We start from the raw sequence: 15,335 nt of genomic DNA on the forward strand, positions 1-15,335 counted from the left end.
CATTCTGACTGGTGTGAGGTGATACCTCATTGTAGTTTTGATTTGCATTTCTCTAATGATTAGTGATGTTGAGCATCCTTTCATGTGTTTGTTGGCAATCTGTATGTCTTCTTTGGAGAAATGTCTATTTAGGTCTTCTGCCCATTTTTGGATTGCGTTGTTTGTTTTTTTGATATTGAGCTGCATGAGCTGCTTGTATATTTTGGAGATTAATCCTTTGTCAGTTGCTTCATTTGCAAATATATTCTCCCATTCTGAGGGTTGTCTTTTCGTCTTGTTTATGGTTTCCTTTGCTGTGCAAAAGCTTTTAAGTTTCATTAGGTCCCATTTGTTTATTTTTGTTTTTATTTCCACTTCTCTAGGAGGTGGGTCAAAAAGGATCTTGCTGTGATTTATGTCATAGAATGTTCTGCCTATGTTTTCCTCTAAGAGTTTTATAGTATCTGGCCTTACATTTAGGTCTTTAATCCATTTTGAGTTTATTTTTGTTTATGGTGTTAGGGAGTGTTCTAATTTCATTCTTTTACATGTAGCTGTCCAGTTTTCACAGCAGCACTTATTGAAGAGGTTGTCTTTTCTCCATCGTATATTCTTGCCTCCTTTATCAAAAATAAGGTGACCATATGTGTGTGGGTTTATCTCTGAGCTTTCTCTATCCTCTTCCATTGATCTATATTTCAGTTTTTTGTGCCAGTACCATACTGACTTGATTACTGTAGCTTTGTAGTATAGTCTGAAGTCTGGGAGCCTGATTCCTCCAGCTCAGTTTTTCTTTCTCAAGATTGCTTTGACTACTCAGGGTCTTTTGTGAATTTAATTTCTTATCCTGAAATAGTGATGTGACAATTCTTCTAAGAAACATGGGATTCACTGCTTCCCAGAAGTCAGCTACATGACATTGTGTCCAGTTGGTGAGTGATGGTTTTCTTTCTTTCTCACTCATAAGAGGGCAGTATCTAAGATCTTGATCTTTGATGGGTTTTTGACAGGTTTCCACATCTCATGGCTTCAGGATGTTGTGGAAGTTCTACTATACTGGTAGTACACTTCTTATGAACAGCAGTGGAATTGCCTCAGGATAAAGAAAATAATTTTTCCCAATAAGGACTGGTAAATACTGGTATTTTTCAAAATGGTGGGACTCAATGCGTTTAGCTTTGTTTGTTAGGGTTATTTAGGGATACCTTATATGAAGACATGGGAATGGATTAGATATCTATTCTTTTATGCTATCCAGGATTTAAAAAAATATATATGGGAGTAATTTTTAAAAATGAACTGTAGTTTCATACTGGAATACACAACATTAGGCACATCTGTTTTCTCTGAGATCATTCTCCTTCAGTGGAGACCCCAATGCTGTACATGTACCATGTGACTTCACTCCCCTGGCCGTCAAAGAGTAGAGGTTGTGGGCTCTTGAACCATACAGGGTGAAGAAAAATTGGAATTTGGATTCAAAAGTATTAGACTTGACCTCGTGAGCTGGAAAGACACATAAACATGGGAGATGAGGCTCACATTTTGGTTTGACCATCTTCTGCCATGAGTACAGTAAACGTCATCAAGATGGAGAGAAGAGAGAAGCTGAATTTAAGAGGAGCAGAGAAGAGCTAATATGTGGCTTCAGGGAGAGAGAAGGAGACTTGAGTCTTGGTACCAGTATAGTTCCTGTTTTCAGTCTTTTTGATACCAGCTGCTTTTCTTGCCCTAAGAGTATTTTAGATATTCCAATATCCTTGTAATACACCTCCTCCCCTTTTCTGGCTCAAGCTACTTTGAGTGGATTTCTGCCCTCGCTGATTTAAAACGTTACTGTGCACATCAATTATAGAGCTGTTTTCACGGTAGTTGGATGGTCTTGGAACTATTCCCAGAGCTGTGGTTAGTGGTATCTGAAGCAGCTAAAGGCGTTCTTTATAAGGGACACATCCTGAGTATAGGCTAATGGCTGGGTCTAATGCACTTTGACAACTTGCTGCCACCACATTGCATTTTTTTCCAAATAGAAATCATAAAGAATTTTAGTGTAAATTGAACTCAGTGCTAAATAGGTTTGTTGACACTTAAAGAAACCAGACAGGACTAGGAGAAAACATTTCAGAATGACATCATTAAAAACCATTAGAACCCATATTTTTCTGCATAGAATATTCTGATGGCTAAACCCACCGCAGCGTTTTTTTTTAGTTCTCCACTGTTCCTCCACAGAAGGAAATGTTCAGAATCCAGAGTATATCAATATTGAAGCATTTTCCTATGTGTAAAATCTGGCTTGGCTCTGATAAAAAGAAAAGAAGAAACCAATATCAATGCCTTTTCAAGGACCTGTTTTTTTAGGGGATAGAGGCAAGGAATGTCACACAGTTTTCAAACTAGCTCTGCAGTAATTTCAAGATTTAGCTAGCTAGCTATCAAGATTAAATCAATCAATTCAGAGATCTGGAAAGTTGCTGTTATGTTAGGTCCCCGTGTGAACTCTTTGTTTTTATGTAAATTATTCTTTGAATGCCCAGAATTAGTGATTGTTTGAGCTATAAAAAGCCAATAGAGTCTATTGGTGTTCTCCTTTCATTTAGTGGTTCATGCATTTCTTTGAATATGTCTTGAGCTTACTCTAGATTCACCCTTGAAAGGAAATATTTCAGGGTGGTTAAAAGCACAGAGTCCAGAGCTCAAATGCTTAGGATTGACCCAGGCAAGGGGTTTGTGACCTCTCTCTGTCCCTGTTTCCTCATCAGAAAGTGAGAATAACAATAAAACCTATCACATAAGATTGCGGTCAGGAGCAAATGAGTTAACACACTTAAAGCACATAGAATAGCGCGTGGCACAAAGCAAGCGCTACAGAAGTGTTAACCTTGATTACCGTCTCTCGAGTAATTGGTGTCCTCTGTGGACACGCCCAGAAAATAGTCTGACAATCCCACCAGCATTAACTTGGAGTGCACAGTAGAGAGGCTACTCACCTTGAATCTCTTCAGCCATGTATGTTGGTATCCCCTTACACATGGCAATGATGGATTTTCCAAACTGGCTCAGGTTGTTGACTTTGTCAGGGTTGACTGTGTATATCAGGCTCTTGGGAGATGGTTTCCCTAGTCCTTTACCCTGAAGCTGAGTGTGCACAAGACAGGTGGAAAGGAGGAGAGAGAAGGAGTGCTAAGCCCAGTGGTTTGTTGGGTTGGGGGTTAGGTTCAAGGTCAACAAGGGGGGTATTGCTTGGCTATAACTTTTCCATAATCAGAATGAAGAAGGACCAATTCCAGCCCTGTATATCTCAGAATTTTGTAGTGTCCCAAGGAATTTCGCTGGTTTGAAACCCCAGCTTTTCGTATAAACAGAAGTCTGAGGGTAAATTTATTCTGAAGGTTGAACCTCATTTGGTCATCTTATATTTCTTGGATTGATTTATATGATAATCAGTTTCTGAGAATGCAGTTTTCTCTACACTGTCAGTAAAGTTACCCACTTATCAGTTATAGGGATAGAAACTCAGGCTGACATTTTAAAGAATGATAGATCCCCTCTCCCCACCTACCCCAAGTAGGGTTGCCAGATAAAATACAGGACACCCAGTTAAATTTTAATTTCAGATAAATAACAGATCACTTGTAAGTATAAGTATGTCCCAAATATTGCATAGGACATACTTATGCTAAAAATTACCTATTGTTTATTTGAAATTCAAACTTAACTGGGTATCCTCTATTTTTATTTGCTACATCAAATAACCCTAACCAACTCTTTTTTTTTTTTTTTTTTTTTGCGGTACGCGGGCCTCTCACTGCTGTGGCTTCTCCCGTTGCGAAGCACAGGCTGCGGACGCGCAGGCTCAGTGGCCATGGCTCACGGACCCAGCCGCTCCGCGGCATGTGGGATCATCCCAGACCGGGGCACGAACCCGCGTCCCCTGCATCGGCAGGCGGACTCGCAACCACTGCGCCACCAGGGAAGCCTCCTAACCAAGTCTTGCAGAAAAAAGTCCTTGAAGTACTGAGGGCTCCCACTGGTGTGAGCAGAGCTTTGCTCCGCTAACAGTAAAGGTGAGGTGTTTTGATCGGCTTCTGTGGAGGCAATTGTGAGCCACAGCATTTGACTGTGGTGGCAGCTCTCTCTCCTCAGGCAATTACCAATTCCTCTTTTCCTTTTTTTGCTCCACAGAACAACATACTGTGATCAAGAGGGAACAGCTATGACCTTCTCATTATTTGTTGGAAATCATAAGACTTCCCCGAGTAAAAATAAAAAGACTTTTATTTTTACCTTCTTTTCCTTGACCAGTGTATCAAGGGCTTGAAAAGAGGGCATGACTGCCTTGTTCATTTTGTGCACAATGCATGACTTCTTCTTAAAGAGCCTGGTTACAGCAAAGCCCTATTACAGAAGATGGTAGATGGTAAGGAGTTATGTTCTCCAAGGTGCTTTTCTCATCAGAAATTAGTTTCACCAGCAGAGGGAAATGGAACTCTGAGATCACGATGAACTGGGATAAAAGTGCTGGATCTGACCCTGTTTTGCAATCATATTTATTGCTAACATTTGTAAGGATAGACCACAAACTCTTTGAGGGAGAGACTGAGTGTTGAACTTGCTTCAGGTTCTAGCCTGGGAAGAGTCCCTCGACATATGTCTGTTCTGCTGAAATAAAATTTAAAATACTGTCATATTTTAATCTCCTTTGATCTTCACAACATTTCAAGGAGGCAGGTAAGACAGGAATTCGTTTTCTATTTGACCAGATGATAAAACTGAAACTATAAGGAGTTGGCTTTTCTAAAGTACAAAGTTTGTTAAATATAGAGCTGGTAATTGCAGAGCTGGGTGTTCTAACAAGAAACAACTGGTTTTTTTTTGTTTTGTTTTGTTTTTGTTTTTACTCTCTTACTAATTAATATTGTCATTTACATTTCCTTTGGTCTTTTTGAGTTACAGATGAAATGTCAATTTCTGTCTTTTTAGAAGGAAATTGACAATAGAGTGAGATAGATTGTGCTTTGGCAGCAGTAATATTATGAAGGTCTTTTGTCTTTACTGAGGGTTTCTGCAGGTAAAGCAAAAGATGTCATATTTGTCTTATAGCCTCACAGCATAGTGGATCCTAATTACTATTCACACTGGTATGAATTTTAACTTACTGTGAGAAACTTATTAACAGCAATTATATCTAGGGAGTGAAACTGGGTGAGCAAAATAAGCATTTTTCCTTATAACTCTGTGCTTATGTGCAGTTAGAATTTACATCATTTAAAAATTTTTTATGGTTAGCAGGCAATTTTTGCTGTCGTTAAAAAAGAAATGCCATTTTGCAAAGAACAGAAATTGCATGTGGGCTACCTACATATTCATAGTCCCAGACGGAATTCCACGAGTCCCATCCGTTGTTATTGTCAACATTGGCCACCTTATGTTCGTTGTTGACGCTCACTGACTGCTGCCCACCTCCACCACTGTTGTTGTCGTTGACATTGATATTCTGTAATTTACAAGAAATTGACATTGATTTAATACCACATTTCTTTGCAAATGCATTTTGGTAACACACTTTAAAAAATGAGACTTACATAGTTAGCAAGGGCAGGAGTCAGAAAGATGCCAACAAGTCCAGCAAAGACAATCTGAAATCACAAATAACATTGGTCTACTGTTAAATGGCAAAACGATGGTCTACTGTTAAATGGCAAAACGATGGCCTCGTCTTCTTTCTTTATCTAAGCTTATAAAAATACTTACTAACTTTACCACTCTATTGAGTGGTCTGTCTTTTCTTCTTCTTTGGTCTTCTATGTTTTTAACCATAGGAAGTTTTAATGATAATGTTGAATTGTAGGTTAATTATAAGTAATTATGTTGATTGGTTTAGAATTTTTAATGTAGGTCTTATGAAATACCGATGAAGTGTCAGTATATTGAAAAATACAGTTGAAACTGAATAGCATATATGGTATGAAAATGGTTTTAAGTTCTGAGAACCACATCTGAAAATGATTTAATTTTCCTATTTATTGCCCTGAATGTTTCTTCTCTTCCTAGACCCCCTAATAGCAGTAGTCTTTTTATTTAAAAATTGTTTTCAAGTAATGGATTAGTAAGCAGATTGGATATGAATGATGAGAAGCCAAGGATGGGGTGTCTGGCTGTCAAATGTGCTTAGCAGAAGGGAAGTCAATCACTGTCCCAGGACACCTGATGTAGTCATGTGTCATTGAGTACACAACGCTTGTTCTCAGAACACAGAGCTTTATGCAGGGTGCGTGATTCTGGGCGCTTATCTTCATTCCCTTTGCCTGGAACAAAATGGTTTGAGAACTGCACTCGTAATTCAAGGTAATTTAAAAAATTGGTTTGATGTTTCCCCTGATAGTTTAAGAAGGAGATTAAAAAAATTCAGAGGTGGAAGAAATTTTAGAGGTCGATTAGTACAACATAATCCTTTCACAGATGAGGAAACTGAACTTCAGAAGTTGAGTGACTTGGCCAAAGGTGTACCTTTTGCTCAAGGCTGAACCAGAAGAGAAACCAGATATGACCTGTGTCTGGAGCTCTTTTTTTTTTTTTTTTTTAACCTTCCTATTAGTAGAAATTATTTCTAGGGATTTCCCTGGTGGTCCAGTGGTTAAGACTTCGCCTTCCAATGCAGGGGGTGAGGGTTTGATCCCTGGTTGGGGAGCTAAGATCCCACATGTCTCGTGGCCAAAAAACCAAAACATAAAAATAGAACTTATTTCTAGAAAATTATTTCACACTTGCAACTCCATTATGAAGCAGAGTCTGCTGTAATATATTTTAATGTTTAGTATGTCAAAACATGAAAATATTTACCTGACTCTAGCGCTTCTGCATCCTGTTATGAGACACACAGCACCACTAGTTACTTTGGTAGAATTTTGTGGTCCATTTGCTACACTCTTCAGCCTTTTACATGGAAACACAAGTGAGATGTTGCACTAGCTTCATGCTTCAAGTGTTTTCATGAATAAATGGCTACAGACAGGGTCCAAGGTAGAACTTTCTTAGAGATCCATTTCACAGGGGAGAATGTGACAGTAAGTCTCTTGCCAATTTGTTTTGATAATAAGCTTTTTATCTTGCCTGAACATACTCAGAAGTTTTGGTCAAAAAGGGAATTGAAGAAGGTATGAAAAGTCAGACATTTTCTAGGGTTAGAGACTGCTTGCTCTGTGCCCAGACCTGAATCAGGAGATCTGGAAGGTAATTTTTTTAAACATAGCATAGTGTAAGATGCTCAGGCATCTGACCAATCCCAGTATAACTATCCTTCTCTATAGAGATGCTTATAAATGCCATGATTCCATGAAAAGAAAAGAGATGATGATGATGATGATTATTTTTACAAAATTTTGCATTAAAGTGATATTGTCATAAGAAGCAGACCCCCTTAGCTCAGAATATTAACAGTCTCCAGTTATAAGGGAATAAATTCAAAAGGAAATATCTACTCACTGTGAACTTCATCTTGACTTCACCAAAGCAATGAAGCCAGGCGTGGACTCAGAAGAAAAGTCTTCTCATATTTATACTTGACCAACTTACTCAAGCTAGGTGTGAACAGGTGGGGTCCAAGACTTATCTTTCTCCATTTTCCATATCTGTGCTACGTTCTGGTGTGCCAGGAAGCCTTTTGGAATATCCGTCTGGTTAGCAAGGTATTTTGACATGGAGTTGATCTGACTCACTGTTTGTTGAAGTTGAAGATATCAAAACAAAACTCAGTATGATTTATGATAACTTCTGTGCCAACCGAAGCTGTGGGTGTGGGTATCTTATATATTGATATTACTCAGATTCAGAAAAAGAATCATCCCTAAAATCAAACAAGGCAAGAAACTGTGGGCATTGTGGATAGCAGCTCCTGTAAGAATGTGGATGGTTTCCTCTTCGTACCTTTAACCAAGCCACTGTGTTGCCTTTGCTTAGGCTAAACATGTTCTATTAGCTACTCCCACAAAACCTATAACCTTCTCTGCAATCCTGAGCTCTTTGGATGACAGGACCATACATCTAGTTAGAAAATCTGGGGCTCTCTTTGGTCTTTTTTCTAACCATCCAGTTAGTTACTAAACCTTGTCATTTCATCTCAGTCAGAATCGATGCTCGACTCTGGCTTTGCCCACAGCTTCATTCACCTGGACTTTTACCGCAGTTGTGTAACTGATCATTCTGGTCATCAGTCTCTCATATTCCAGTGCATTTCCCCCACATTTTCCCTAAGGTTGTCTTTTAAAAATACATGTATAAATAAACTGACTCCACCACGCTTAGCAACTTTCACTGGCAGCCTACAAGATAAACTTCAAGCTCACTGGAATGGCACAGAGGGTCCTTTATAATAAGGTTTCCTAAGTCTCCCCAGGTGTATCTGTTGCTCTATAAACCTATATTCCAGCTACACCACAGTTCCACGTTGGTGGGAATATTCAGGGTGGTTCATGCCTCTATGCCTTCGCACATGTAGTTCCTTCACCCTGGAGTGCCAACCCCTTGCCTTTCTCTAATTGGTAATTGCTATTTATTTTTCAAGGCCCAACTCACATGCCACGGCCTCCATCATGTCTTTCCCATATCCAAGTGGGAAACTTTTTTCTTTTTTTTCCCTGGAGCTATAAAAGGAATCCCTGTCCTCTTATTTGTTTCTAGATAATTTAATTTTCAGAAATGATGTTAAAATAATTTTTTAAAATGTTTTCAGCAGAAGCAGAGAGTAGATTTTATCACTTGGGCAAACAAGTAAATGCTCAAAACAATCTTGGAGGTGAATTAAAGTTTCAATTTTTTTCCTGCTCTCTCTTACAAATGGAAGCTAGTAAATAAGATTGCTGAGGAGAAAAACTGTCTCATGAATCACTGATCTATAAATTTCCCCTTTGAAAACCTTCCTGAGCCCATGATTATCCGTATATGCATGGATTGGAATCACAGCACTGGGTCACATGGTTGTAAAGCTTGATTAACTACCCACATCACTTTCAGAATGTTAGCATGAGTGGATTAGTGTAGCTGTGGTAAGATTTTGTTTATGTTTTTAATGTGTCCACTAATCTCTTCCAAACTTGCTCTTTAGCTGCAAAAGATCACTAAGCCTGGGATGGAGGGCAGCCATCTGTGAAGAGGTTTCCTTTCTTTTTTTTTTTTTTTAACATCTTTGTTGGAGTATAATTGCTTTACAATGTTGTGTTAGTTTCTGCTGTATAACAAACTGATTCAGCTATACATATACATATATCCCCATATCTTCTCCCTCTTGCGTCTCCCTCCCTCCCACCCTATCCCACCCCTCTAGGTGGTCACAAACCACCTAGCTGATGTCCCTGTGCTATGCAGCTGCTTCCCACTAGCTATCGATTTTACATTTGATAGTGTATATATGTCCATGCCTCTCTCTCACTTCGTCCCAGCTTACCCTTCCCCCTCCCCATGTCTTTATGTCCACTCTCTACATCTGCATGTTTATTCCTGTCCTGCCCCTAGGTTCTTCAGAACCATTTTTTTTAGATTCCATATATATGTGTTAGCATATGGTATTTGTTTTTCTCTTTCTGACTTACTTCACTCTGTATGACAGACTCTAGGTCCATCCACCTCACTACAAATAACTCAATTTTGTTTCTTTTTATGGCTGAGTAATATTCCATTGTATATATGTGCCGCATCTTCTTTATCCATTCATCTGTTGATGGACACTTAGGTTGCTTCCATCTCCTGGCTATTGTAAATAGAGCTGTAATGAACATTGTGGTACATGACTCTTTTTGAATTATGGTTTTCTCAGGGTATATGCCCAGTAGTGGGATTGCTGGGTCATATGGTAGTTCTATTTTTAGTTTTTTAAGGAACCTCCATACTGTTCTCCATAGTGGCTGTATCAATTTACATTCCCACCAGCAGTGCATGAGGTTCCCTTTTCTCCACACCCTCTCCAGCATTTGTTGTTTGTAGATTTTTTGATGATGGCCATTCTGACTGGTGTGAGATGATATCTCATTGTAGCTTTGATTTGCATTTCTCTAATGATTAATGATGTTGAGCATTCTTTCATGTGTTTGTCGGCAATCTGTATATCTTCTTTGGAGAAATGTCTATTTAGGTCTTCTGCCCATTTTTGGATTGGGTTGTTTGTTTTTTTGATATTGAGCTGCATGAGCTGCTTGTATATTTTGGAGATTAATCCTTTGTCAGTTGCTTCATTTGCAAATATTTCCTCCCATTCTGAGGGTTGTCTTTTCATCTTGTTTATGATTTCTTTTGCTGTGCAAAAGCTTTTAAGTTTCATTAGGTCCCATTTGTTTATTTTTGTTTTTATTTCCACTTCTCTAGGAGGTGGGTCAAAAAGGATCTTGCTGTGATTTATGTCATAGAATGTTCTGCCTATGTTTTCCTCTAAGAGTTTTATAGTATCTGGCCTTACATTTAGGTCTTTAATCCATTTTGAGTTTATTTTTGTGTATGGTGTTAAGGAGTGTTCTAATTTCATTCTTTTACATGTAGCTGTCCAGTTCTCCCAGCACCACTTATTGAAGAGGCTGTCCTTTCTCCAATGTACATTCCTGCCTCCTTTATCAAAGATAAGGTGACCATATGTGTGTGGGTTTATCTCTGGGCTTTGTGAAGAGGCTTTCATCTGCTTTAGGAATTGTCACGTCACTTCAAAGTCAGAGTGGACAGCGTGGTGCCTTTACACTCAGCCATGGGTGGTCACTTTGGTCCATGGTGCAGTGCCTAGGATACTTTTTGTGTGTCATATCTTACTTACCAAGGAGTTGAGGTTGACATATTTTCCAGTGGGCCTATGGAGTGCTGTTCTGGAAGATGCTCCATGACAAGTAAATAGATAGATAGATAGATAGATAGATAGATAGATAGATAGAGTTCAGGGTTCAATAATCTCCCTCTTAGAGAGAGACAACTCACATTCACATATCAAATGTGCCCAGGAATCTGTTGAGAAGAAATCTATATCATGTTGTTTCATCCAGATTCTTCTAAACTTAACTGACCATAGAACCTGGTTTTTCTTTTTTCTTTTATTGATTTATTTTTCCTAACACCTATTAACATTCCTGTGGGGCAACTTCCTTAGGGAGAAAACAATTGTGCTGCCTCTGAGGATAAATCTTGGATTTTAAAAAAATTCCTCCTTTATATAATATTGCTATTTCAACAGCTTCAAAAATCAGAAGAACCTCTTCCTCTGTACTTTGTATGGTAGGTATGAAAATGTGTATACGTGTGTGTGGCGGTGTCAACCCTGACCTCAACCCTAGTCTCATCCAAGGTCAAAAGTCTTAAGGAAGCATGAGCAAGTCTCTTGCTCCCTCCCACCCTGAGAGCTATGTTTCATACATTTCCTGTCCTCCCTTGAGAGGAAGACAGGACCTGTTGATGTGTTTTTGTCACCTCCATAGAACCTAGAATATATTGGCACATATATGATGCTCCCTAGACCTATTTTAAAATTAGAATTGCATAAAGTAGATGCTCAAGCCAGAAGATAAAAAATGCAAAATATTTTTTCACTTCTAATGTTTAGAGCCAGCTAGAGAGGTGCTGCCCTACGTTGGCTATGGTGACGCACCAAGGGAGTCCCAGGAGGTGGTGGTCCCAGTGCCCAGGGTTAGTGTGGGGCACATCAGCCCCTGAGTAAATAAAGCCTGCTCTGCCCACAGATTTCGAAGCCAGGCCATGCCAAGAACCAGGCCCTATTTTATCTCACAGTGCACACAGCCAGGACCTCACCTCACCCCACACTCTGTATGGGTGAGAGCCCTCTTTGTTCATTTGCTTTGTTCAGTTGCTTCATTTCACTCTATAATTTCTTTGCTGGAATATGGAAGCCCCTTCATGCAGAGATTCTGTCTCAGTCTCTCTGCCTCTGTTGTCTTGCTGAGCACCAGTTTGTGATGGTCCCAAGTCAGGTGGTTCATTGTGAGATCTGGACACACTTTGTCACCTGGTGGTGGGGAGTCGGGGCGGAGAACTTCTGTCCTATCCCATAGTCTCAGTTTACTAGTCTGCAGCTAAGACTCTAGTTACTGTCCCTGTGGCTACAGCTTTCAGAGCTTGTGGCAGTGGGGTACTCCTATCATATCTTCCATATGTATTTGTGACCAGGAATGACACATCTGAAAAAATAGCAATAATTACATGTAGAATAACAGTTTAATAATTATTGCTAGAAAGCTTCTAATTCCAGAAAATCCATGCTTATTACATAGTTGTTTTTTTGTATAAGAGAGAAATTCTTTTCAAATTACAGCAACGTGGAAGGAGCTCTTTCTTATGGCATCACAAAGCCTTCTCTTTTTGTTATTTCCTTCAGGACGATGGCTTTCCAAAATATATATAACCCTGCCTTTCTGTTGCTGCTTGTATGTCTGTCCAATTGCATCTGCGGAACCTTCTGGATCCCCTCAGAGGCAACCAGAGATATATTATACCTCTGATCGGTTGTTAACCTTGAGTGTTTGTTAGAGCGCTGTAAACAGAGTTTGGAAGCATCTTGCTAAAAGAATGTCTGCTGAGTGATGACATCATTTCTATAAAACACATGAAAGTAGAGATAAAGAGAATATTGACTAAGAAGTTCATTTTTCATCACTATGAAGAATAATCGAACCTGGTTAAGTACTTTCATTCTGAAAAGGAATTGGAGAAAATATGCCCAAGTGAGGAATAGAAATCACAAAGTGAGAGTAACATGTTACTTTATAATTATCTTAGAGCTAATAACACTTTCCTTGTTCATTGTTCATATTGAGGCAATTTAGAGAAAGTGGTGTGAAAGCTATGCAGATGCTGTGGTCCTTCAGCCATAGCAATCAGGCCTGGAAAGGACTGAACTGAACACTGGAAGATGAAAATCAGATTCTAAGCGGTGAGGACCAAAGTGCTACAGCTGTGAAGGCCACACCTGGAGGCCAGGTCTTGTGAGGACCCCGTGGTCCCCACGTTGAACTATCCCCATGGCTTCCCTGGCAGAAGAGGCCAGAGTAAAAGACTTGCCCTAAGACTGAACAATGAAACATGGTTTTGTGAATCATTGAGTTTTCTGCAGAGTGACTGATCCGAACTGGTTTGCTTTTCTGCATCCCAGATAGAAAATATACGCAGGTGTGTAATCTGTTCACGTCTGGAAGAACACATCCTCAGAGGAAAATGTTGGATCCTCAGAGGTACTTCAGGGAATTTTGAGCTCCATGTTTATTCAATTATATACTCTTCCTACCCACATCTGCAGTCTCCAATTCCTGGAAATGCTTAATAAAACATATCCATTCGGACTTATTCTGGAGTGTAATTTTTCTTCAGAGGTCCCACTGCATTTAAATAAGGAACCAACTCCCCTCATCCAGGCCAGGGAAATTTTTTCATTTGCTGTGCTGGCCTACAATTCTTTACTCATTTTCTCATATTGAAAAGTAATCAATTAACAGAAATTAACCATGTTCCAGCTAATGTAGTAAGCACAAGTGCTACAGAAGATTCAAAGATATAAAACAACAAGGACTAATACTCCAAGATCCTGAAATCTGTCTGAGGGCAGGGCTGGCTTTTTGGACATGTGACCAACGTAGTTACCCAGGACTCATACTCAGAAGACAGCCCCATACTTAAGACTTTAAAGTTGCCAACTTGAAATTCTTATTAGTTATATTTCTGAATTTGTGTTTTGTAAGTAAAGTCCAATGGGACAATGCAGCATGCCCTGGGGGCTTGGAGTTGTGGCTCATGTGTGGTCCCACCTCCTGCTTCTCCCCACCTCCTTGGGTGTGCTTTCCACAACCCACTCCTCTACCTCCATTGTGGGGTCTGGATGCAGATGCAGGGAAGATCAAGGTCAGACACGTACACCTGCATGCTGAGTCACAGTGGGGGGCTCTGTGTGCCTTTGAGGATTTGCAGTTATCTTGCAAGTATCCCCATGAGCAAGGGAGTGTGATATTAAATAGCAAATCAAAAACACCATCGTTTGTTGAGAGAAAGAGAGAAACTATGGAAGAAAGGAAAAAGCTTTTTTTCTGTTTTTTGAACAAGGGGTCCCATATTTTCATTTTGCACTGGGCTTCACAGATTAAGTAGCTGTCTCTGATAGGAGACAAGACATGCACATAACATGGATATATCAAAGTAAGGTAAGAGGAACGTTCTGGGAGGCTTTCCAACTTGTCCAAGGTCACATAGCAGTTAAAAATGGAATAATGTTTTCATGTAATCCAGGAGCTTGCACTCTTTTATGACTTGAAACTTCTCCAGATGAGCAGTAGAGACAAAACATTCAGAGGAGTGTGAGCTCTTTAAACTGGAGTAGTTATGGAGGTTTCATGCAGAAAATGGACCTTTGGTTGAGACCTGTGGGACACGCCGTATAGACACCTAGGGATGAAGCATCAGCCTAGGGGAGCAGCAGAGCCAGGTGGTGTGAACTGTAGGGGGGCGTTCAGTGAGGACCACCTTATAATGTTCTTAGTACTCTCAGATTCACCTTTATGGTTATGAAAGATCCCATTTAATCACAATTAGATAAAGAAAAGTTGAGTCAGAACTATTCCACTTATCAAGAACCGACAATTTGCTACACACTAACTAAGCTCGAACTATTGTAGGGATTTAATCTTCACCAATAGCCACAAGACACTTCTCTTCCTCCCTGGCCTCTGAGCTCCGGTATGCCAATCTCATACTTCCCTGCATGTGTGAACGCTCTTGACTCTTTCCCACACCGATATGTTCCAATATCCTTGAGCTCCTCCCAGTAAAATAATATTTTAGTTGGTGACCATGGGTGTTTCTCTAAAAAAGCAATCACTCATTTTTTTTTGACACACCTTTAAATTTGATCTCTTCATGAAGGCACATATTCAGGGAGTTATTTAAACAGGTATGCATATTTTAGAAATGCAGATACTATTTATTGTGTAGAATTTCATGTCTCACTCTAAAATAGATTGAATGTGTGTGTAGATGACGTGGGATGGATGCCTTGGGTCTTGGATGTGTACTAGGCTCTTAGTCTGCTGCGACAGAACTCATATTCCGTGTGTCTAGCATAGTTCTTGCCATATGAGTAGGGCTAAGTCAAGGATGATTTCAACCTAAATTCATGTACAAAAAAGATTCTCCTAATTTTGGCCACTTTCCTCAAATCTAGAAAAAGCCAAACAATTTCCTCTCTCTTCTTGGATGGGAGGCAAAAAAAAAAAAAAGAATTTAAACTAAAAAATAATTCTCCTTGGGCCTGTAATAGTCTCAGTGGAATTCAACTTTCCTTATCTCTAGCAAGCTTCTTCCCTCTCCCTTTCAGCAAATGTTCAAAATAG

At 39.6% G+C, this 15,335-nt stretch overlaps 1 protein-coding gene across 1 annotated transcript; it reads right to left on the bottom strand.

Moving 5' to 3' along the window:
• Nucleotides 1-2,186: 2,186 nt before the first annotated feature.
• LOC132435404 (gastrokine-1) lies at nt 2,187-7,503 on the bottom strand. Its single transcript, XM_060027563.1, has 6 exons — nt 7,465-7,503; nt 5,565-5,618; nt 5,342-5,476; nt 4,267-4,377; nt 2,970-3,117; nt 2,187-2,281 (listed from the first exon to the last, which is right to left on the bottom strand). The coding sequence occupies exons 1-6, from the start codon at nt 7,474-7,476 to the stop codon at nt 2,187-2,189; spliced, it is 555 nt and encodes a 184-aa protein (XP_059883546.1). The 5' UTR covers nt 7,477-7,503.
• Nucleotides 7,504-15,335: the final 7,832 nt, after the last annotated feature.

This window comes from Delphinus delphis, chromosome 12, assembly GCF_949987515.2.
Source record: "Delphinus delphis chromosome 12, mDelDel1.2, whole genome shotgun sequence".
NCBI lineage: Eukaryota > Metazoa > Chordata > Mammalia > Artiodactyla > Delphinidae > Delphinus > Delphinus delphis.